The 19,241-nt window shown below is 40.6% G+C and overlaps 1 protein-coding gene across 2 annotated transcripts in view; it reads left to right on the top strand.

Annotated features, from left to right (window-relative positions):
• Positions 1–19,241, top strand: part of ugl (ureidoglycolate lyase) — a 71,490-nt gene that overhangs the window by 41,145 nt on the left and 11,104 nt on the right. For both annotated transcript variants that reach the window (XM_063046643.1, XM_063046642.1), the window contains exons 6-13: positions 808–884; positions 993–1,103; positions 2,273–2,332; positions 5,226–5,382; positions 9,125–9,323; positions 10,572–10,650; positions 11,775–11,867; positions 12,694–12,766. In XM_063046643.1, coding sequence (XP_062902713.1) covers positions 808–884; positions 993–1,103; positions 2,273–2,332; positions 5,226–5,382; positions 9,125–9,323; positions 10,572–10,650; positions 11,775–11,867; positions 12,694–12,766 — 849 coding nt within the window. The remainder of the gene's footprint in view (positions 1–807; positions 885–992; positions 1,104–2,272; positions 2,333–5,225; positions 5,383–9,124; positions 9,324–10,571; positions 10,651–11,774; positions 11,868–12,693; positions 12,767–19,241) is intronic.

A 19,241-nucleotide genomic window follows, 5' to 3' on the forward strand; every position in this document is an offset into this window, starting at 1 on the left:
TTTTGGAAACTGTGTACACGCTACAATATTGTGCATTTAGTGCCTGCAACCAAATATAAATTGTCTGCAGTGGAATTTATTTATTAATATATTATAGCGTTTGTTAAGATCACTCAGGCAAAAATAATAAGGAAACATCCGAAATCCATAGCAGTTCGAAGCTATTAAGATTTCAGTCTGACTGATGCATTCAAAATATTAAGGGTGATTTTATTTTACTAGGGTGGTTAACATGGAAGTAAATGAGCAAACTACTTTTCCTCCTATAGTATGAGACCCAGGATGTTATTATTCCATCCCAACACTGATTCCCACCAGTGGGAATGCCAACTCCCTAGGAATTAGTCATCAAGAAAATAAGGAACATGCAGGGGATCTGCATGGGTCATTGAATATTGGCATCCAATGAGGTGGCAAAGAAAGAGGCCTGAAGTGTGTTCGCCCCAGAGACCAGTAAAATAGAGGGAAAGTATTTGGAGTATGCTTCAGTATTTAGGGCTCAAGTGAGCAGAATCATGCCTTTAACTGCAGAGGCCAAACCCTCAGGATTTAACTTTGTGACTAATACTTTGCTCATCTGGAGTAGATGACAATATAAGGCAAGTTAAAACCTCCTCCACCAGAACATTCAGATGGTGAGAATTACTAGTGAACTTCACCAATGTACTGGCTAATTGAGTTTTACCATATCACCATACTTGCTTTCGATCATCTTTCACCGAAGGAAAACAAATCAGAGACAACATTTCTTGGCAAATACAATGGCAATAGCTAAATATTTACAATGCTGTTGAATTATATATCTAGATATACCACCTATCTCAAGGGTTCCCATTCTAATGCTAAGACCAAGAGCTTGGAACATGGTTGAACACAACTTGATGGTATGTTGTTCTTCAGTCTGCAAATTATTTTACTTTACAATAATCTATGTTGTAGATTTTAGCTATTCTAAAATTTCATATGAAATGAATATTGATTGCACTTATTAGATTAATGGACGGGAAGTCCCCGGGCCTCTGTTTGATTTTGGACTACTGATGTACCACTGTGGACGAATCTTGTTTGAAAATGAATGTGGTCCTTTCTTTTATCTGTCAAAGGTACGCTGAAAGTTTCCTTTTGAATTATTTTATCATTGTTTTTACAATGAGTTGTTTTTCAGTTTCGGTCATCAAAGTCAGTCTGCAGCTATCAGGCACCTGAGATGCTGTAACATGCTTTGCATTGCAGTTGATTCCAGGATAGGGTGAGCTTATAACTGCCATCTCCTCTCCTCTCGAAGCTACTGAGCTGGTGTCCTTAGACAGTTGCCTGTCCAGTTAGTAAACGATCTGGTTGTGTTCTGAAATCAGGTGGGATCAGCTGTTTCCAGATTGGCATTGATAGTATGTTTTACCATGTTCCAATATAGTACTGAATGGGATTTCATTGCTTTTCCACATCAAAATAAGTAAGCTGTTTACCAAACACTTCAGCATATTGCACTTATTCTTAGTTAAATTATTGACAAAGAGGCAGCTTTGAATTATTAGATACTGTTTGATACAAGCTACTTAAGAGCAAATAAGAGAGCAGATATTTACAGTGTACCACTGTCAATGTGGCTGAGTAAAGATATTCTCTCCAGTGAGAGACTGAACCTGGGACCTTCCTAATCTGAATACTTCAATACTTCTGATCATTCAGGGAATTTTATATGTTTCTTTCAATTAATCACTAGAGGATATTTGCTATTGGTGAGTCAGTACTGAAGATTAACTGCTACAATTTACTTTGGTGGGTGACATCATAAATGTTGCAGATGAATCTATTTAAGTAAAAAATCTTGCAGTGTTACATTCCAGCCTTTCTTGGATCATGTGGCATTTTCCAAATATATAGGGATGTTATAAAGAAGCAATTTATTGTTTCTTGGGTGGACATAAAAATCTGATTAACCATGTATTGACAGACAGCAATAAAGGCTGCGGCTGAATTTAACAGTAGCAGGAAAAATGGGATTCTTTAAAAACTGACATATTAAGTCTGCTATGGTATGGTTTCAAAATGAGGGTTAATGTTACAAACTTGTGGTCAGCTTATGGGCTCGCGTTTTGTCTACACGTTTTGTAAGTTCAACTGTCCAACCTGAATTTCAATTGAGCACATCATTTAACTTTTTAATGTTTAAACTTGCTTTATGATAAATATGTTGTTCAAATACATGCCCTGAAACATATTCCAAAGTTTACAGATTCAATTATTTATCAGCTATTCCATTAAATTGCAGGTTGAAAGTCATCTGGAGGCCAGATTGTGGAATAGGATCTTTGTTTGGGCTCAAAAGAAGGTATGGTTTTAAAGAAGTGGAACCAAGTTGTGCATTAAGAGTCTGTGCATGGCAAAATTTAATAAAAATATATCAATATCCTTATTAAATTTTCAAATCGTTTTAACTTACTGCCATCTACTGCTACTGTGTATTATTTTCCTTTTTTAGTGTATGTGTTTTGATAAGCTTCTGCAGAGTATTGTGTGTAGCTGTAACTGACTGCTTTTTATCATGTAGATGTTAAAGCTTCACTGCAATCCAGCTGTTTTTGTATCTTCACAATTTTTCATATTGAATAGTATAAGGTTTGTAGCATCTGAAATACTCTATGAAACAAACTCTCCATTGATGAAAAAAACCATCCATTCGATTATTGGCTGATAAGGTGATTAGTCCTACATGCAGGGTGTCATGGACTGTTACAGCCAATAAGATCATAAGACCATAAGATTTGGGAGCAGAAGTAGGCCATTTGGCCCATCGAGTCTGCTCCGCCATGGGCTGATCCACTTCATCCAGTCATCCCCACTCCCCTGCTTTCACCCCATACCCTTTGATGCCCTGGCTAATCAAGAACCTATCTACCTCTGCCTTAAGTACACCCAATGACTTGGCCTCCACAGCCGCTCGTAGCAACAAATTCCACAGATTTACCACCCTCTGACTAAAGTAATTTCTCCAAATACATGAGGGAGTGCCATCTAAACCTAATAATTGTGTCAACCAGAAGTAATAGTTGGAACTTTGGACTTTACTTACCCCTCCTGGCTGGTGTGCCTTTTGAATTCTGAAGTGTCTGACTTGGGAGTTGGTGAACTTCCACGTTACTATCATACTCTGGTATTTTGGCCAGACCATCTGATCTCACTGTCCCCAAATGGTAAACTTCCCTTTATTTGTTTCATTAGCTTAAGGTGTGACCAACATTGGCAACTCACCACCTGGAGGAATCCAGTGTTAGTGGAAGTTTCTGGCTAAGTCTCATAAACTACCATTCAAAATGTATCTGGTATGTCAACACATGCACAAAGGAATCTCTATGCACACCCTGGCTTGTAACTCCAGAATCTCATCAGAGATTGGATAAGACTTTTTAATGCTGCTGTTTGATTATGGGTCACAAATTCTAGGAGGTGAAGTTTGGGGATAAAATCATGTAGTTGTACAGCACAGAAACAGCCCTTTTGTTCCAACTCAGCCACACTGACAGTGATAGCTATCTACACTAATTTTTGTATTGTCAGCAAACTTGCTAATCAGACCACTTGTGATTTCATCAGCAATCCCAGGACCAATCTCTTGTGAAAGTCTATGTAAACAGCATCTATAAAACTATCTTCATCAAATTTCTTGGTTACCTCCTCAGAAAGTAACTCAATCAGATTTGTGAGATAGCATTTGTCTTGCACAAAGCTATGTTGACATCTGCTATTCAGTCCCTGCCTTTTGACGTGAACTTTTTGTTGCTGTTTCTTAGAATTGATGTAAGGCTCATTAACCTGTTGTTTCTTGGCTTTTTCCTATTTTCCCTTTTTGAAGTTATCAGTCTGCTGGTACCCCCCTTGTGGCTAATGGAGATACAACAAACTTGTGACAGCCCGAGCTATCTCCTTGCTAGCTTTGCATAGCATCCTGGCCTAGATCCTGTCAGGCCCTGGGGATTTATCCACCTTAATGTCTGCCAATATTTCTTGCACATTTTCCTTCCCAACACAGAATATTAATGTATCCCTCCTCTAACTTAAGACTCAAGGACCAACCTTATGTTTTTTCATGACTACCTTGAAGGTTACTGAACTATGGTCACCTTTTCCAGTATTCCACCACAGACACTTCCACCTCTTGCCCGTGCTGGTTTTCTAAGATAAGGGTGAGTACAGCCCATTCCCAAGTAAGACTTTCTCCATATTGTTTTATTAAACCTTCTTAAATGCACTTAATGGACTTCACCCTCTGACTCCAAGGCAATCCATTTAATTTTGGGAGGGTTAAAATCCTATTCTTTTTATACCCATACTTGATTTGACTAGCTACTTATAACAGATCTTCAGAATACAGGCATGAAATTAATTGAAGATTAGGGTAAGTCTGATTATCTATTTTCACCCTAAATATAATAATAATAATAACAACAAAAAATATCAAAAATACATAATAAAAGACCAACAAATTCAAAATGATAAATGTTGAAAATGCCAAGAATAAACAGAAACAATCCAACACGCTACAGAATCCTGGAGCAGTTTAACACAATCTGATTACTTACATAACCATAATCAAGTGACAAAATTCATTCATCAAAACCTTGCTTTAAAATACAAACTTGTTAATGAAATCACACCTTACTAGAAACACAAGCCCAATCCAGTTTTAGAGGCAGAATACCACAAATTATATTATCACCAATCAATTATTACAGATAAAACAATCCATAATAACTGCCTGGATATAATAATACAGCAAAATCAAGCAAGAACAACTAATTTAATAGATAGGGTTATTTCAAACACACACACAACCTACAGAAATCAATAAGTGGAAAGCACCAGAAATGTGTTGAATTAAAAGAGGAAATTGAAAGACTTTGGAACATGAACAGGGTATACATTTTCCCAATAGTAATATCTACAACTGGCGTCATCCCAAAAGCACAACACAATCGTGTTAAGCAATTAGGGCTACACAGTAATATTTATGTAAATCTTCAGAAAGCCACAGTACTAAACACCACTAGAATAGTCTGAAAATTTCCAGCAATTGAGAAATTAGTTTTCTTGGCTGTGCCCATACCTCAGGTTTTACCGGCTTGAGCTGAGAAAAAACAATAATAGTAATGATACTTTGAAGTCTGAATAAACTGAGAAGTGTCTGTCCTGCAGTAGAATTAGCCTCCTTATATTACCTTTTTCAGTTGGGTTTACCAATTGGTTCCATCAAAGCCACAGTCTTAATAGAAAACATCTTAGCTGCATTTGAGATGGAAGAAATCCTCTATGAGCTGCGAGACCATTCTGCTGGACTGAACTGTGGAATCTGGGATTACTCAGCCTCTTTTGTAAACAAAATGGGTAAGCAAGTATAACTCAACTCGTACTAAATTACATTACTGAGATTTAGTGTAGTGTTAACCTGTTTTATATGTTTGCTTTGAAGTTGCACAAATGCAAATTCTTTCTTAATTTTCTTTCTTATCTTTAATAGAATTCACAAATGCATTTGAAAAGGGGGAGGGTTAACAAAAAGGACAGAATATTGGGAATATTATTAATAAAACAAACTTAGCAACATTCCAAAGACTAAAATGGGCATTGTAATTATAAAACCATCATAATAAATCCAAAATGGAATTCAGCAGAAAATTCTGTACATGGGGCAGTTTGAAAATGGAACTTGAGCCAATTTTGGTGCAATTTTGGCAAAAGGAAGTCTATATGAGGGGTAAAGGGAAGGACAGAGATGGAGAAAATGGGATGGGGAAGGTTATAGGAGTCTTGTATGGAGTAGAAATACCAGCATTGACCAGTCTGGTCCTGTTTCTTATCAAAACTGCAGTCCTGTGACCACTCTAGTCTATGATTATATTTGTTTGTTGGAGTCCTCCTGGATTCTCCCGATTAATTCACCCGAATTTCGCTGATTCAAAACATCTCCGTTCAACAGAAGAGTTGAGTTAAAGCACCCATCTGAACTAGTTCTATCAACTAAATTGGTGGAATAGTTTTATCGGTTGTTTTTTTCATTGGACATCTTATAAGAATTAGTTAATAAGAATATCTATTGTCATTCATACTGTAAGTATAGAGTAAACATTTTTCCCGTATTTATTTTTCTATTTAACTATATGATTGACCCTTTCATGTATATAATGACCTCTAGAATTTAACGAGTAATTTAACAGGGGAAGCCATTTACACTTTTCTACGATACTCAGCATTTTCCAGCAGGCAGAAAGAAGGGTATATAAGCAATGTGCACCTGCAGGCTTGCCTAGGTGCCCCGTCAGTGCTACCCTGTGTTGGCATTGTGCTCCTGCTTCCTGCCCTGATAGCAGCTGGGCACTCTCTCAGCACCAACCCAGTTAAAGTTGGAGAGCTCCTGCAGCATGTCCCAATTTCTGACCAAAGTTCTTCCTTAGTGCCCTGATTTTGGCCCAGATGGAGCGTGTACTCATTCTGAGAGCTGGCTATTAGAAAGTGCTTGTTAATGAAGTGCTGGACAACTAGGCTTTTACTGTAGCTGGTGTCTACAATGCTGCAGCAAACAGCAAAGTTACCAGCACAATACATTTCTAGTCATGTTATATGATTTGTTACATTCACATATGCACTGTTTCCCACTTTTGCGTTTACCAAAAATGATCTTACCAGATTTTTTTTAGAACTGGTACCATGTCTGGCTGACCCCTATGAAAGCTAAGGGTACATAGAAACATAGAAAACATACAGCACGATACAGGCCCTTCGGCCCACAAAGCTGTGCCGAACATGTCCCTACCTTAGAACGACCTAGGCTTACCCATAGCCCTCTATTCTTCTAAGCTCCATGTAGCCATCCAGGAGTCTCTTAAAAGACCCTATTGTTTCCACCTCCACCATCGCTGCCGCAGCCCATTCCATGCACTCACCACTCTCTGCGTTAAAAAACTTACCCCTGACATCTCCTGTGTACCTACTTCCAAGCACCTTAAAACTATGCCCTCTCGTGCTAACCATTTCAACCCTGGGGAAAAGCCTCTCACTATCCACACAATCAATGTCTCTCATCATCTTATACACCTCTATCAAGTCACCTCTCATCCTCCGTCGCTCCAAGGAGAAAAGGCCAAGTTTACTCAACCTATTCTCATAGGGCATGCTCCCCAATCCAGGCAACATCCTTGTAAATCTCCTCTGCACCCTTTCTATAGTTTCCACATCCTTCCTATAGAGAGGTGACCAGAACTGAGCACAGTACTCCAAGTAGGGTCTGACCAGGGTCTTATATAGCTGCAACATTACCTCTCAGCTCTTAAATTCAATCCCACGATTGATGAAGGCCAATGCACCGTATGCCTTCTTAACCACAGAGACAACCTGCGCAGCAGTTTTGAGTGTCCTATGGACTCAGATCCCAAGATCCCTCTGATCCTCCACACTGCCAAGAGTCTTAACCATTAATGCTATATTCTGCCATCATATTTGACCTACCAAAATGCACCACTTCACACTTATCTGGTTTGAACTCCATCTGCCACTTCTCAGCCCAGTTTTGCATCCTATCGATGTCCCGTTGTAACCTCTGACAGCCCTCCAGCATTGGTACAATGCTGTACCATTATAGGTGCAGCATTGTATAAATCAAGCTGAGCTGCCTAACGAAAGATTAGCTTTATTTGTCACATATACATTGAAACATCGAAACAAACAGTGAAATGCATCGATTTGCATCAATGACCAACACAATTGAGGTGGGTTTCAGAGGTAGCCTGTAAGTATTGCCATGCTTCTAGCACAACATAGCAAGCCCAATTCTTGATTACCTGACTGGCAGACCACAGTCCATGTGCTTGCAACACTGTGTGTCTGACAGAGTGATCAGCAGCACTGGGGCTCCACAGGGGACTGTCTTGTCTCCCTTTCTCTTCACCAGTTACACCTCGGACTTCAACTACTGCACAGAGTCTTGTCATCTTCAGAAGTTTTCGGATGACTCTGCCGTAGTTGGATGCATCAGCAAGGGAGATGAGGTTGAGTACAGGTCTATGGTAGGAAACTTTGTCACATGGTGTGAGCAGAATTATCTGCAGCTTAATGTGAAAAAGACTAAGGAGCTGGTGGTAGACCTGAGGAGAGCTAAGGTACCGGTGACCCCTGTTTCCATCCAGGGGGTCGGTGTGGACATGGTGGAGGATTACAAATACCTGGAGATACGAATTGACAATAAACTGGACTGGTCTAAGAACACTGAGGCTGTCTACAAGAAGGGTCAGAGTCGTCTCTATTTCCTGAGGAGACTGAGGTCCTTTAACATCTGCCGGACGATGCTGAGGATGTTCTGTGAGTTTGTGGTGGCCATTGCTATCATGTTTGCTGTTGTGTGCTGGGGCAGCAGGCTGAGGGTGGCAGACACCAACAGAATCAACAAACTCATTCGTAAGGCCAGTGATGTTGTAGGGATAGAACTGGACTCTCTCACGGTGGTGTCTGAAAAGAGGATGCTGTCTAAGTTGCATGCCATCTTGGTCAATGTCTCCCATCCACTACGTAATGTATTGGGTGGGCACAGGAGTACATTCAGCCAGAGACTCATTCCTCCGAGATGCAACACAGAGCGTCATAGGAAGTCATTCCTGCCTGTGGCCATCAAACTTCACAACTCCTCCCTTGGAGGGTCAGACACCCTGAGCCGATAGGCTGGTCCTGGACTTATTTCATAATTTACTGGCATAATTTACATATTACTATTTAACTATTTATGGTTCTAAAACTATTTATCATTTATGGTGCAACTGTAACGAAAACCAATTTCCCCCAGGATCAATAAAGTATGACTATGACTGTGAAAATCCTAACCCATACTGTATGTCTTTGAAATATGGGAGGAAATGGCAGCACCCAGAAGAAACCCATGCATTCATGAGGAGAATGTACAAACTCCTTATGGACAGCCGGCTCTGTAATCTGTTGTGCTGACTGCCATGCCACCCTGTGACCGGTGCTGCCTATGACCAGCTCCTAACTTTGAGATGATGCCAAATGACTTGATCCAAACAATTTGAATCTTAAGTAAACAGATGCACATTGTTAGCTTATTTCACACACTATTTTTCAGGACATCGGCAGGAATTCCTGTTACCAGATCGCAGTAAATATGTGAATATGGAGAAAATGTTTTTGAAGAGCTACATGGATCTTCTAGTAAAGACCTGTCACAAACGAGGTGCTTTGGCCACCGGAGGTATGGCAGCTCAGTTACTGCCTCGGGATAAGGAAAGCCCAGAATATCAGAGAATCTTGGCAAATGTTACTCGGTACGTGCAGCTGCATTTACAATTAATAAACAGTAATGGGATGCTCATTTTCAAAATGCTATATATTTTCAGAATGTCTTCCTTCAAAATCACTTTATTTTTGAAGTAGCTCTCATTAAATTCCATTTTAAATTCACATTGAGATTAATTTATTATTTACACAATGAAACTTACAGTGAAATGTGTCATTTGTGCTAACAACCAACACAGCACAACCCAATGATGTGGCGGGGCCTGCCTGCAAGTAGATAAGATGAAAGTTCAATACCTAACAGTTGTACTAAGCTGTGCAGACTGATATGCAACTCACCTTGATAATGCCTATGAAATCATTCCGTTTCATTTGACCTTGCTCTATAGTCTGGGCTTTTTAACCCAGCTATCTTCGGCTCTTCAAATGTTGACTCTGGCCAATTGCTGGATGTCTGTGACCAGGACTTTGGGTAAATCTTGAAGTTATCTCCCTCTTTCTTTCCTGCGGCTCCTCTGCTCCATGGCAGAGTGGTTGCTGACTGGCTGCAGGACGGAGTGTGCGTTCAATGAATGATGTTGTTCTGTGATTGCTGCACTGCAACATCTATATGAAACCTTTCCAGTTGTAGACCACCTCTATGTTGTTTTTGTTGAATTTTGCAATCTTTGTAGTGGACACGATGAAGTTGTAGCAGATTAAGATAAAAATTAGCTTTATTTGTCACATAAACATCAAAATATTGAAACATAGAGTGAAATGCGTCACATGCATCAATGACCAACACGTCTGAGGACTGTGCTGGGGATGGCCCACAAGTGTTTCCACCAACATAGCATGCCTACACTAAACCTAACCCTAATCATATGTCTCTTGGAATGTGGGAGGAAACTGGAGCATGCAAAGGAAACTCGCGTCGTGGGGAGAACATACAAACTCCTTGCAGACACTGGCAGGAATTGAACCTAATCAGTGTTTGTTGGCACTGTAATACATTATGTTAACTGCTACTCTAGTACGTCACACAGAGTGAAATCCAATTTCTTAGTATTTATGTCAATCCTACATCTTTTCACCTTCTGCTAAATATTCATTTTAATAACTAAGTCTTCATTCATTATTCATTCTTTGTCAGCTTAAATATTTCTCCTGGTTATTCTATATGGCTTCTATTTTATGGATTCGTGTATTTAGTTTGTAAAGTTTATAAAGTCTACAAGTATACTTTTACTTAGATTGTGCACGCAGAATCTGACAGTGTTTCATTAATACTTTAGTTTGAAACTACTTGAAATCAATGCTGGAGTTGATGGATTCATGGTGTTTGATCTGGACTTGGTTGAACCAATGACAAAGGTATCCTGAAATGTATCTTTGATATGTTGCACAACCTTCATTGTGAATAACGAACCCATATGGGCATCACAGTAGCACAACGTTATTAGAGCTCGGAATTTTCCAGAGTTCAAGAGTTCAAATCCCCATGGACTGTGCGCGTTTTCTCTGGTCCTTCAGTTTCCTCGCACAGTCCAAAGTCATACCAGGTAGGTTAACTGGTCGTTGTAAATTGTCCCGTGATTAGGTTTAGGGTTAATTGGCATTGTGGGGTCGCCAGAGAGACTGGGCTCGAAGGGCTGGAAGGGTCTACTCCACATTGCTTCACTAAATAAGTAAATAAACTTCATTCTTAGTTGGAGTTGTGGAGTTACTACAGGGAATTAAAATATCAATTTGGTTAAGCAATAAAACTTTAGGCTTCTGAATTTTGTAGGTTAAATTCCACCCACTGAATCACAACAGATACTCCATTTCAGAATTCTACCAACAGTAATTTACCAGCTTACGAAGTCATTAAAGATCCTTCTAGTGAGGGAAGTGCTCTCAGTGGTTCAGACCAATGTGTTTTACTCTTGGACAGCTGTCCCTTTAAATGCCAGAAGACACATGTTTCTATCCAAGGAGCAGGGAAGTGCTGACTGATTTCTTGGTGAATATCTAACTCTACAAAATGTTTTCTGGTCGACATCTTGTTGGTGAAATGTTACTGACCATTTTACTTGTACATTACACTTTGAGGCTATCCATGAAATGCCTCAATACAACCTGAGCCAATTATTGCGCAGTATAAATGCAATAATTTTTTTCACTATTAGTTCCCAAGTTACATAGTCCAGAAATTCTGCTGAGTATGTGTTTCCCCTCATTGAACCTGTGCATTATTAACAATCATTAAATGTCGATATAATGCCACACTTAGTGAAAGACGATGATGATAGCTGTTAAATGAACAATAGGTACCATGCTGCAGTTCGACCAGGTTATCCCAGTAGATCTGGCCCTTGAAGATTGGGCAACTCAAAACTTTACCTGTTCATAGTTTTTCTTTGCTGGCTCCTATTCTTTATAGAAAATGGACATTTTCATTGGAATTTCTTGATTCAGTCCATTGACATTGCTTGTGTTGATCTATTCAATCTCAGTTATTCCTAAAGCATACAAATGGACCTAACCAGCTACACATCCTGAGAGAAGATGTGAATGTGACTGCAAGTGATCTGCTGACTGTGCCTTCTGTAAGTGTTTGCGATACTCTGTTCACCCAACAAATGGTATATCACTGAAAGCTGAGTGAGCGCAGCTTATGGGCACTTTTAGGTGAGAAAATTTAATCATAATTTCTGTTGCAATTAAAGTAAGTTATGTGAGTAAATGGTATGTACTTGTAGTTATACTATTTACAGAACATCTTACAAAACTCACTGATCTGTGAGTGCAAGTTTTTTCAATTTTTTAGCTTTTGACATGACCTAGTAGACATTGCTGAAAAGTCCAAGCAAGACACTTTGATTGACTGAAAGATTCCTTTTAGAGTGTAGTTACTACAGAATTAATTTCTCATGAAAGTTTAATTGTTGCAGTGAAATACTGAACAAACTCTTAGATCGGGGAATTAGGCAGATAGAATATTTGTTTAACATTTCCCTTAGATAGTGGAGTGTTCCTTCGGCATTAACTGATTGCATATTTAGGTCTCGGGTTAAGGCTTTAAATCCATAAACTTTCATCACAGAGCTAGTGTATAATCATAAATATAGCTTCTCACTTTGTTTTGATGATCGCAAACAGCTTCCTGTGAGAAAATGCACTTTCATATACCCATCATTTTTTGCACAATTATGATCGATCATATCACCATTCTTGGCCAATACAGTCACAAGAGTGCCTAATGCAGAAAGAATGCCCTTCTGGATTTGAGATTAAGATGGATTGCATATGTGATAGAGTAGGCTTTAACGTGGTTGTTTTCTAATTTGACACTGTCATTGAAATACAAAATAAGTTTTCGATTTCAACTGTTAGCTCGCTTGCTGAATTTATTCTTATGTTTTCAATACGTAGGGTGGAGTAACCTTGAATGGATTAAAGTACAACATTGGTGTTGGAATTCTCTTCATAGAAGTATGGCTAAGAGGTATGAATAAATTTTCAAAAGAATATTAGTGATCAGTTTTGATACAGAAATTTATATATTGAATGGTTATTTACTTGTAACTAAACATTTGGAACAACATTGGCTTTAAACAAGCTCACCACTTAAATCTTAAATGAGAAAAAGATGTGGCTGTGGTGAGGTCCAGAAACAGTCTGGTTAGACAGTGACATCTCCCTGCTAAATAGATTGATTGTTCTGAGTATCTGTGTTATATATCAGTTCTCATTCTATTGATTGGAAATGGTCTGTTAACCCACTAAGTAGAGATGTGATGAGATGTTTTATGTTTATAGACCAATGGAGAGATGTAGTAACTTCTATGCCATGAGTCAACATCCTAACTAGCAAATATTACAAAGGCATGACCAGCAATCAGACGCGCATAAGTGTGCTGCACAAATGAATTGGTAGCTTTAATGGGAAGGGTATTATTAACCCAGTATGTGGAGATATGACATCATTAAACACATCATTACATTTTCAGCATCAAACAGTCTGTTACAGGACTTCTATGGGCCAAGCAGAATCTGAAAGGGGAGAGGATTTGTCATTGTTTTGGATTGACATCCTGCATCAGAGTCCTGATATAGGGCTTTGACTTGAAATGTTGAGATTTCCAGCAACCTCTCCAACCCCCAAACAGGTGTAGCTCACTTTTTCCAGCAAACTGTCTCTCCAGATCCCAGCACGTGCAATTTCTTGTTTTTCCATTATATCGTCATCTAGGTTAACAGAGAACCTGTTACAGATCTTTATGGGATTCATTTAAAGGGACCAGGTCCTATAATATTGTATGGAACAGATTTTCTGATTAGTAGTGATAATTTATCCCCTGGACTATGATATCAGATAGTGTGCCCTAGAATCTGCACTGCATGTAGGAGAAGGTAGAATTGGAAAAAGTGGGGTCTGTGACTATTTGGCAGATAACTTCTGTACTGGACTAGCTGCAGCTACAGTAAATACTTGGGATGAGAGTGCAGTTGAGCTCTGATTAAAAAGTTATCTCTCTGAAATATGTAGTGTATTTCCCTTTGCATAGTTGCTGAATGATTTGCAGAGAATTTCCAGATTTCTCTGTTTTTATTCAGGCTTCAGCAGCTGTGATGTTTGAATGTTTGATTGTTTGAAAGTGACAGACACCCAGACATTTGCAGGGGTGCCAGTTTCCTGACAGACACCCAGACATTTGCAGGGATGCCAGTTTCCTGACAGACACCCAGACATTTGCAGGGGTGCCAGTTTCCTGACAGACACCCAGACATTTGCAGGGGTGCCAGTTTCCTGTAGCCAAGCTTGCCAAGTTCAAACATTGCACAATCGAAACAGGTAGTGAACACAGTACTCAAAGCCCAGACTGTAAGAACTAAGGTGGATGATGTTGCAGCTCTATTACAGATTGTTAGGCATGATGTTGTGGCCATCACTGAATCATGGCTGAAGGATAGTTGTAGTTGGGAGCTGAAGGTCCAAGGTTACATGTTATATCGAAGGGGTAAGCAAGGTAGGCAGAGGGGGTGGCGTGGCTCTGCTGGTAATGAATGGCATCAAATCAGTAGAAAGATGTGACATCGGATTAGAAGATGTTGAATCCTTGTGGGTTGAGTTAACAACCTGCAAGGGTTTAAAAGATCCCGATGGTAGTTATATACAGACCTCCCAACAGCAGCTGGAACGTGGACCACAGATTACAACAGGTGTGTCAAAAGGGCAATATTATGATAGTCATGTGAGATTTTAACACGCAAGTCGACAGGGGAAAATCAGGTTGGTAATGGATCTTAAGGGAGTGAATTTGTTGAATGCCTACAAGATGGCTTTTGCAAGCAGTTTGTCGTTGAGCCTACTAGGTGGGCTTTACTGGATTGGGTGTTATGTAATGAACCAAAGATCATTCGGGAGCTTAAAGTAAAAGAACCCTTAGGAGGTAGTGATCACAATATGATTGAGTTCAATTTGAAATTTGTTAGGGTGAAAATAAAGTCTGACACGGTGGAGTAAAGAAAATTACAGTGGTATGAGAGAGGAGTTGGGCAAAGTAAATTGGAAGGAGATGCTCACATGGATGACAGCAGAACAGCAATGGTGAGAGTTTCTGGGAAAAATAAGGAAGGAGCAGGATAGATGTATTCCAAAAATGAAGAAATACTCAAATGGCAAAATTGTACAACCACGGCTGACAAGGGAAGTCAAAGCAAAAGAGAGAGCATACAACAAAGCAAAGATTAGTGGGAAGATAGAGGATTGGGAAACTTTTAAAAACCTACAGAGAGCAACTAAAAGAATCATTAGGAAGGAAAAGATGAAATATGAAAGCAAGCCAACCAACAGTATTAAAGTGGATAGTAAAAGCTTTTTCAAGTACGTAAAAAATAAGAGAGATGAGAGTGGATATAGGATGCTAGAAAATGAGGCAGGAGAAATAATAATGGAACACAAGGAGATGGCAGATGAATTAAATGAGTATTTTGCATCAGTATTTACTGTGGAAGACACTAGCAGTGTGACAGTATGTGAAGGGTGTGAGGAAAGAGAAGTGCAGTTACTATTACATTAATTTGCATATTCAGATGGAGACGTAATGTAAAAATTTATACTCATGTACGTGGAGGATTTGAGAAATAAAGTCAATCCAATTCAAGGGAGAAGGTGCTCAAAAAAGTGGGAAGACCCAAGGGTACATAAGTCATCCAGACCGGATGAACTGCACCCTAGAGTTCTGAGAGGTAGTAGTAGGGATTGTGGAGGGATTAGTATGATCTTTCAAAAATCATTGAACTCTGGCATAGTGCCAGAGGAATGGAAAATTGCAAATGTTACTCCACTCTTTAAGAAAGGAGGAAGGCAGCAGGAAGGAAGTCGTAAACCAGTTAGCCGGACCTCAGTGGTTGGGAAGATGTTGGAGTCAATTGTTAAGGATGAGGTGATGGAGTACTTGGTGACACAGGACAAGATAGTACAAAGTCAACATGGTTTCCTTGAGGGAAAATCTTGTCTGACAATCCTGTTGAAATTCTTTGAGGAGATTACAAGTAGGATAGATAAAGGGGATGTAGTGGATGTTGTATATTTGGACTTTCAGAAGGCCCTTGACAAGGTGCCGCACATGATGCTGCTTACCAAGTTAAGAGCCCATGGTATTACAGGAAAGTTATTGGCATGGTTAGAGCATTGGTTGATTGGGAGGAGGCAGTGAGTGGGAATAAAAGGATCCTTTTCTGGTTAGCTGCCAGTGACTAGTGGTGTTCCCCAGGGGTCAGTGTTGGAACTGCTTCTTTATGTGTTGTATCTCAATGATTTAGGTGATGCATTAGATGGCTTTTTTGCCAAGTTTGCATATGATATGAAGATTAGTGGAGGGGCATTTAGTATTGAGGAAAGGGTAGGCTGCAGAAGGACTTAGACAGATTAGGAGAATGGGCAAGAAAGTGGCAAATGAAATACAATGTTGGGAAATGCATGGTCATGCACTTTGGTAGTAGAAATAAATGTGCATACTATTTTCTAAATGGGGAGAAAATTCAGAAATCTGAGATGCAAAGGAACTTAGGAGTCCTCGTGCAGAACACCCTAGAGGTTAACTTGCAGGTAGAGTTAGTGGTGAGGAAGGCAAATGCAATATTAGAGGTCTAGAATACAAGAGCAGGGATGTGATGCTGAGGCTTTATAAGGCACTGGTGAGGCCTCACCTTGACTACTGTGAGCAGCTTTGGGTTCCTCATCTAGGAAAAGATGTGGCATTGGGGAGGAGGTTAACAAGGATGATTCCAGGAATGAAATGATCCTCATATGAGGAACGTTTGATGGCTCTGGGTCTGTACTTGCTGGAATTTAGAAGGATGAGAGGGGATCTCATTGAAACCTTTTGAATTTTGAAAGGCCTAGACAGAGTAGGTGTGGAAAGGATGTCTCCCATGGTGGGGGAGTCTAGGACAAGAGAGCGCAGCCTCAGGATAGGTTCAAAGATCAAATTTAATGTCAGAGAAATGTATACAATATACATCCTGAAATGCTTTTTCTTCGCAAATATCCATGAAAACAGAGAAGTGCCCCAAAGAATGAATGACAGTTAAGCGTGAGAACTCCAAAGTTCCCCCCCAGCTCCCCCCTCACGCGCATAAGCGGCAGCGAGCAACAATTCCCCTTTCCCCCACCAACAAAAAAGAATGCACATTGGTACCATCACTGAGCCCAAGCGTGTGCTAAGCAATAGCAAAGACAGACCAAAGTTACCTCAAAGGCTTCGCATTTCATCCATAATTTGACAAACCACAGGTTCTCTCTCTCCCTGGCTAGGGAGAGGGAGGTGTCCCCCATTTTCATGGGGGATAGAGGGACATCCATTTAAAACAGATAGCCTAATTCTGCTCTTATGCCTTATACTCCTATTGACTCAAATAATTTGAGTTTTTTTAAAAAGAACTGCAAATTATTCCGATCTTTCTCATTTTACCCCTCCTTCCCACCCCAGCTCTTCATACTGGATCTCCAAATACTAGCCAATCTTGATGTCTTTGTTATAGGACAATGCAAGCCTCAGGAAGTATTGTCAATTTGCCTTGAAGGGATTCATATTTAAACTTCCTCTCACCCAAGCACTGATGGTACAAATCAGTAAAATTACCATAAATCAGCATAATACCATAAGTCTGGCATATTGACCTCTACCTTGTTGAGACCCAGTGCTGACTCTCAGACACCTTCTCTTGCTTGTCCCTCGAACAGGACCTCACTAAGGAACACCAAGCCATTGTCTCTCACACCATCACCAACCTTATTGACTCTGGGGATCTCCCATCCACTGCTACCAACCTCATAATTCCCGCAACATGCACCCCGCACCTCCTGTTTCTACCTCCTACCCAAAATCCATAAACTTGTCCAGGTAGACCCATTATTTCAGTTTGTTCTTGCCCTACTGAAAATATATCTCGAGCAACACACATAAAAGTTGCTGGTGAACGCAGCAGGCCAGGCAGCATCTATAGGAAGAGGTACAGTCAACGTTTCGGGCCGAGACCCTTTGTCAGGACTAACTGAAGGAAGAGTGAGTAAGAGATTTGAGAGGGAGAGGGGGAGATCCAAAATGATAGGAGAAGACAGGAGGGGGAGGGATGGAGCCAAGAGCTGGACAGTTGATTGTCAAAAGGAATGTGAAAGGATCATGGGAGAAAGAAAGGTGGAGGGGGGAAGCCCAGAGGGTGGGCAATAATGGATGGGGTGCGAGGGGGAGGTGGTTGGCAAAAGGGATATCCCTCCCCCTCCTGTCTTCTCCTATCATTTTGGATCTCCCCCTCCCCTCCCCCCTCTCAAATCTCTTACTAGCTCTTCTTTCAGTTAGTCCTGACGAAGGGTCTCAGCCCAAAACGTCGCCTATACCTCTTCCTATAGATGCTATGTGTGTTGCTTGAAATTCCCGCATCTGCAGATTTCCTCGTGTTTGTATCATACTTCGACTTTGTTTTATCCCCGCTGGTTCAGTCCCTTCCTACATACATCTGTGACACCTCACATGCTTTTGATCTTTTCAAGGATTCCCTGGTCCCCATCATCTTATTTTTACTCTGAATGTCCAGTCCCTATATGCCTCCATCCCCCACCAGGAAGGCCTCAAAGCTCTCCATTACTTTCTGGACACCAGACCCAACCAGTTCCCCTCCACCACTCTCCTCTGCCTAGTGGAATTTGTCCTCATTCTAAATTAATTTCTCCTTTGGCTCCTCCCATTTCCTTCAAACAAAAGGGGTAGCCATGGGCACTCGCTATGCCAACTATGCTAGCCTGTTTGTCGGTTATGTGGAACAGTCTATGTTCCAAGCCTACACTGGTGACCGACCCACACTTTCCCTACGCTACATCGATCGATGATTGCTTTGGTGCTGCTTCCTGCACCTGTGCTGAACTCGTCAATTTCATCCACTTTGCCTGCAACTTCCACCCAGCCCTCAAATTCACGTGGTCCATTTCCAACACTTCCCTTTCTTGATCTCACTGTCTCTATCTCCGGAGACAACTTATCCACCGCTGTCTATTATAAACCAACAGACTCTCACAGCTACCTGGACTATACCTCATCCCATCCCGCTACTTGTAAAAATGCCATCCCCTTCTCTCAATTCCTCCGTCTCTGCCACATCTGCTCTCAGGATGAGGCTTTTCATGTCCTCCTTTTCCAAAGAAAGGGGCTTCCCTTCCTCCATCATCAATGCTATCCTCAGCCACATCTCTTCCATTTCATGCACTTTTGCTGTTACCCCATCCTCCTGCCATCCTACCAGGGATAGGGTTTCTCTTGTCCTCAACTACCACCCCACCAGCCTCTGTGTACCACACATAATTCTCCAAAACTTCCGCTACCTCCAACTGGATCCCACCACCAAACACATCTTTCACTCCCACCCACTTTCTACAGGGATCACTCCCTATGCGACTCCCTTGTCCATTCATCCCTCCC

This window comes from Mobula hypostoma, chromosome 4, assembly GCF_963921235.1.
Source record: "Mobula hypostoma chromosome 4, sMobHyp1.1, whole genome shotgun sequence".
Taxonomy (NCBI): domain Eukaryota; kingdom Metazoa; phylum Chordata; class Chondrichthyes; order Myliobatiformes; family Myliobatidae; genus Mobula; species Mobula hypostoma.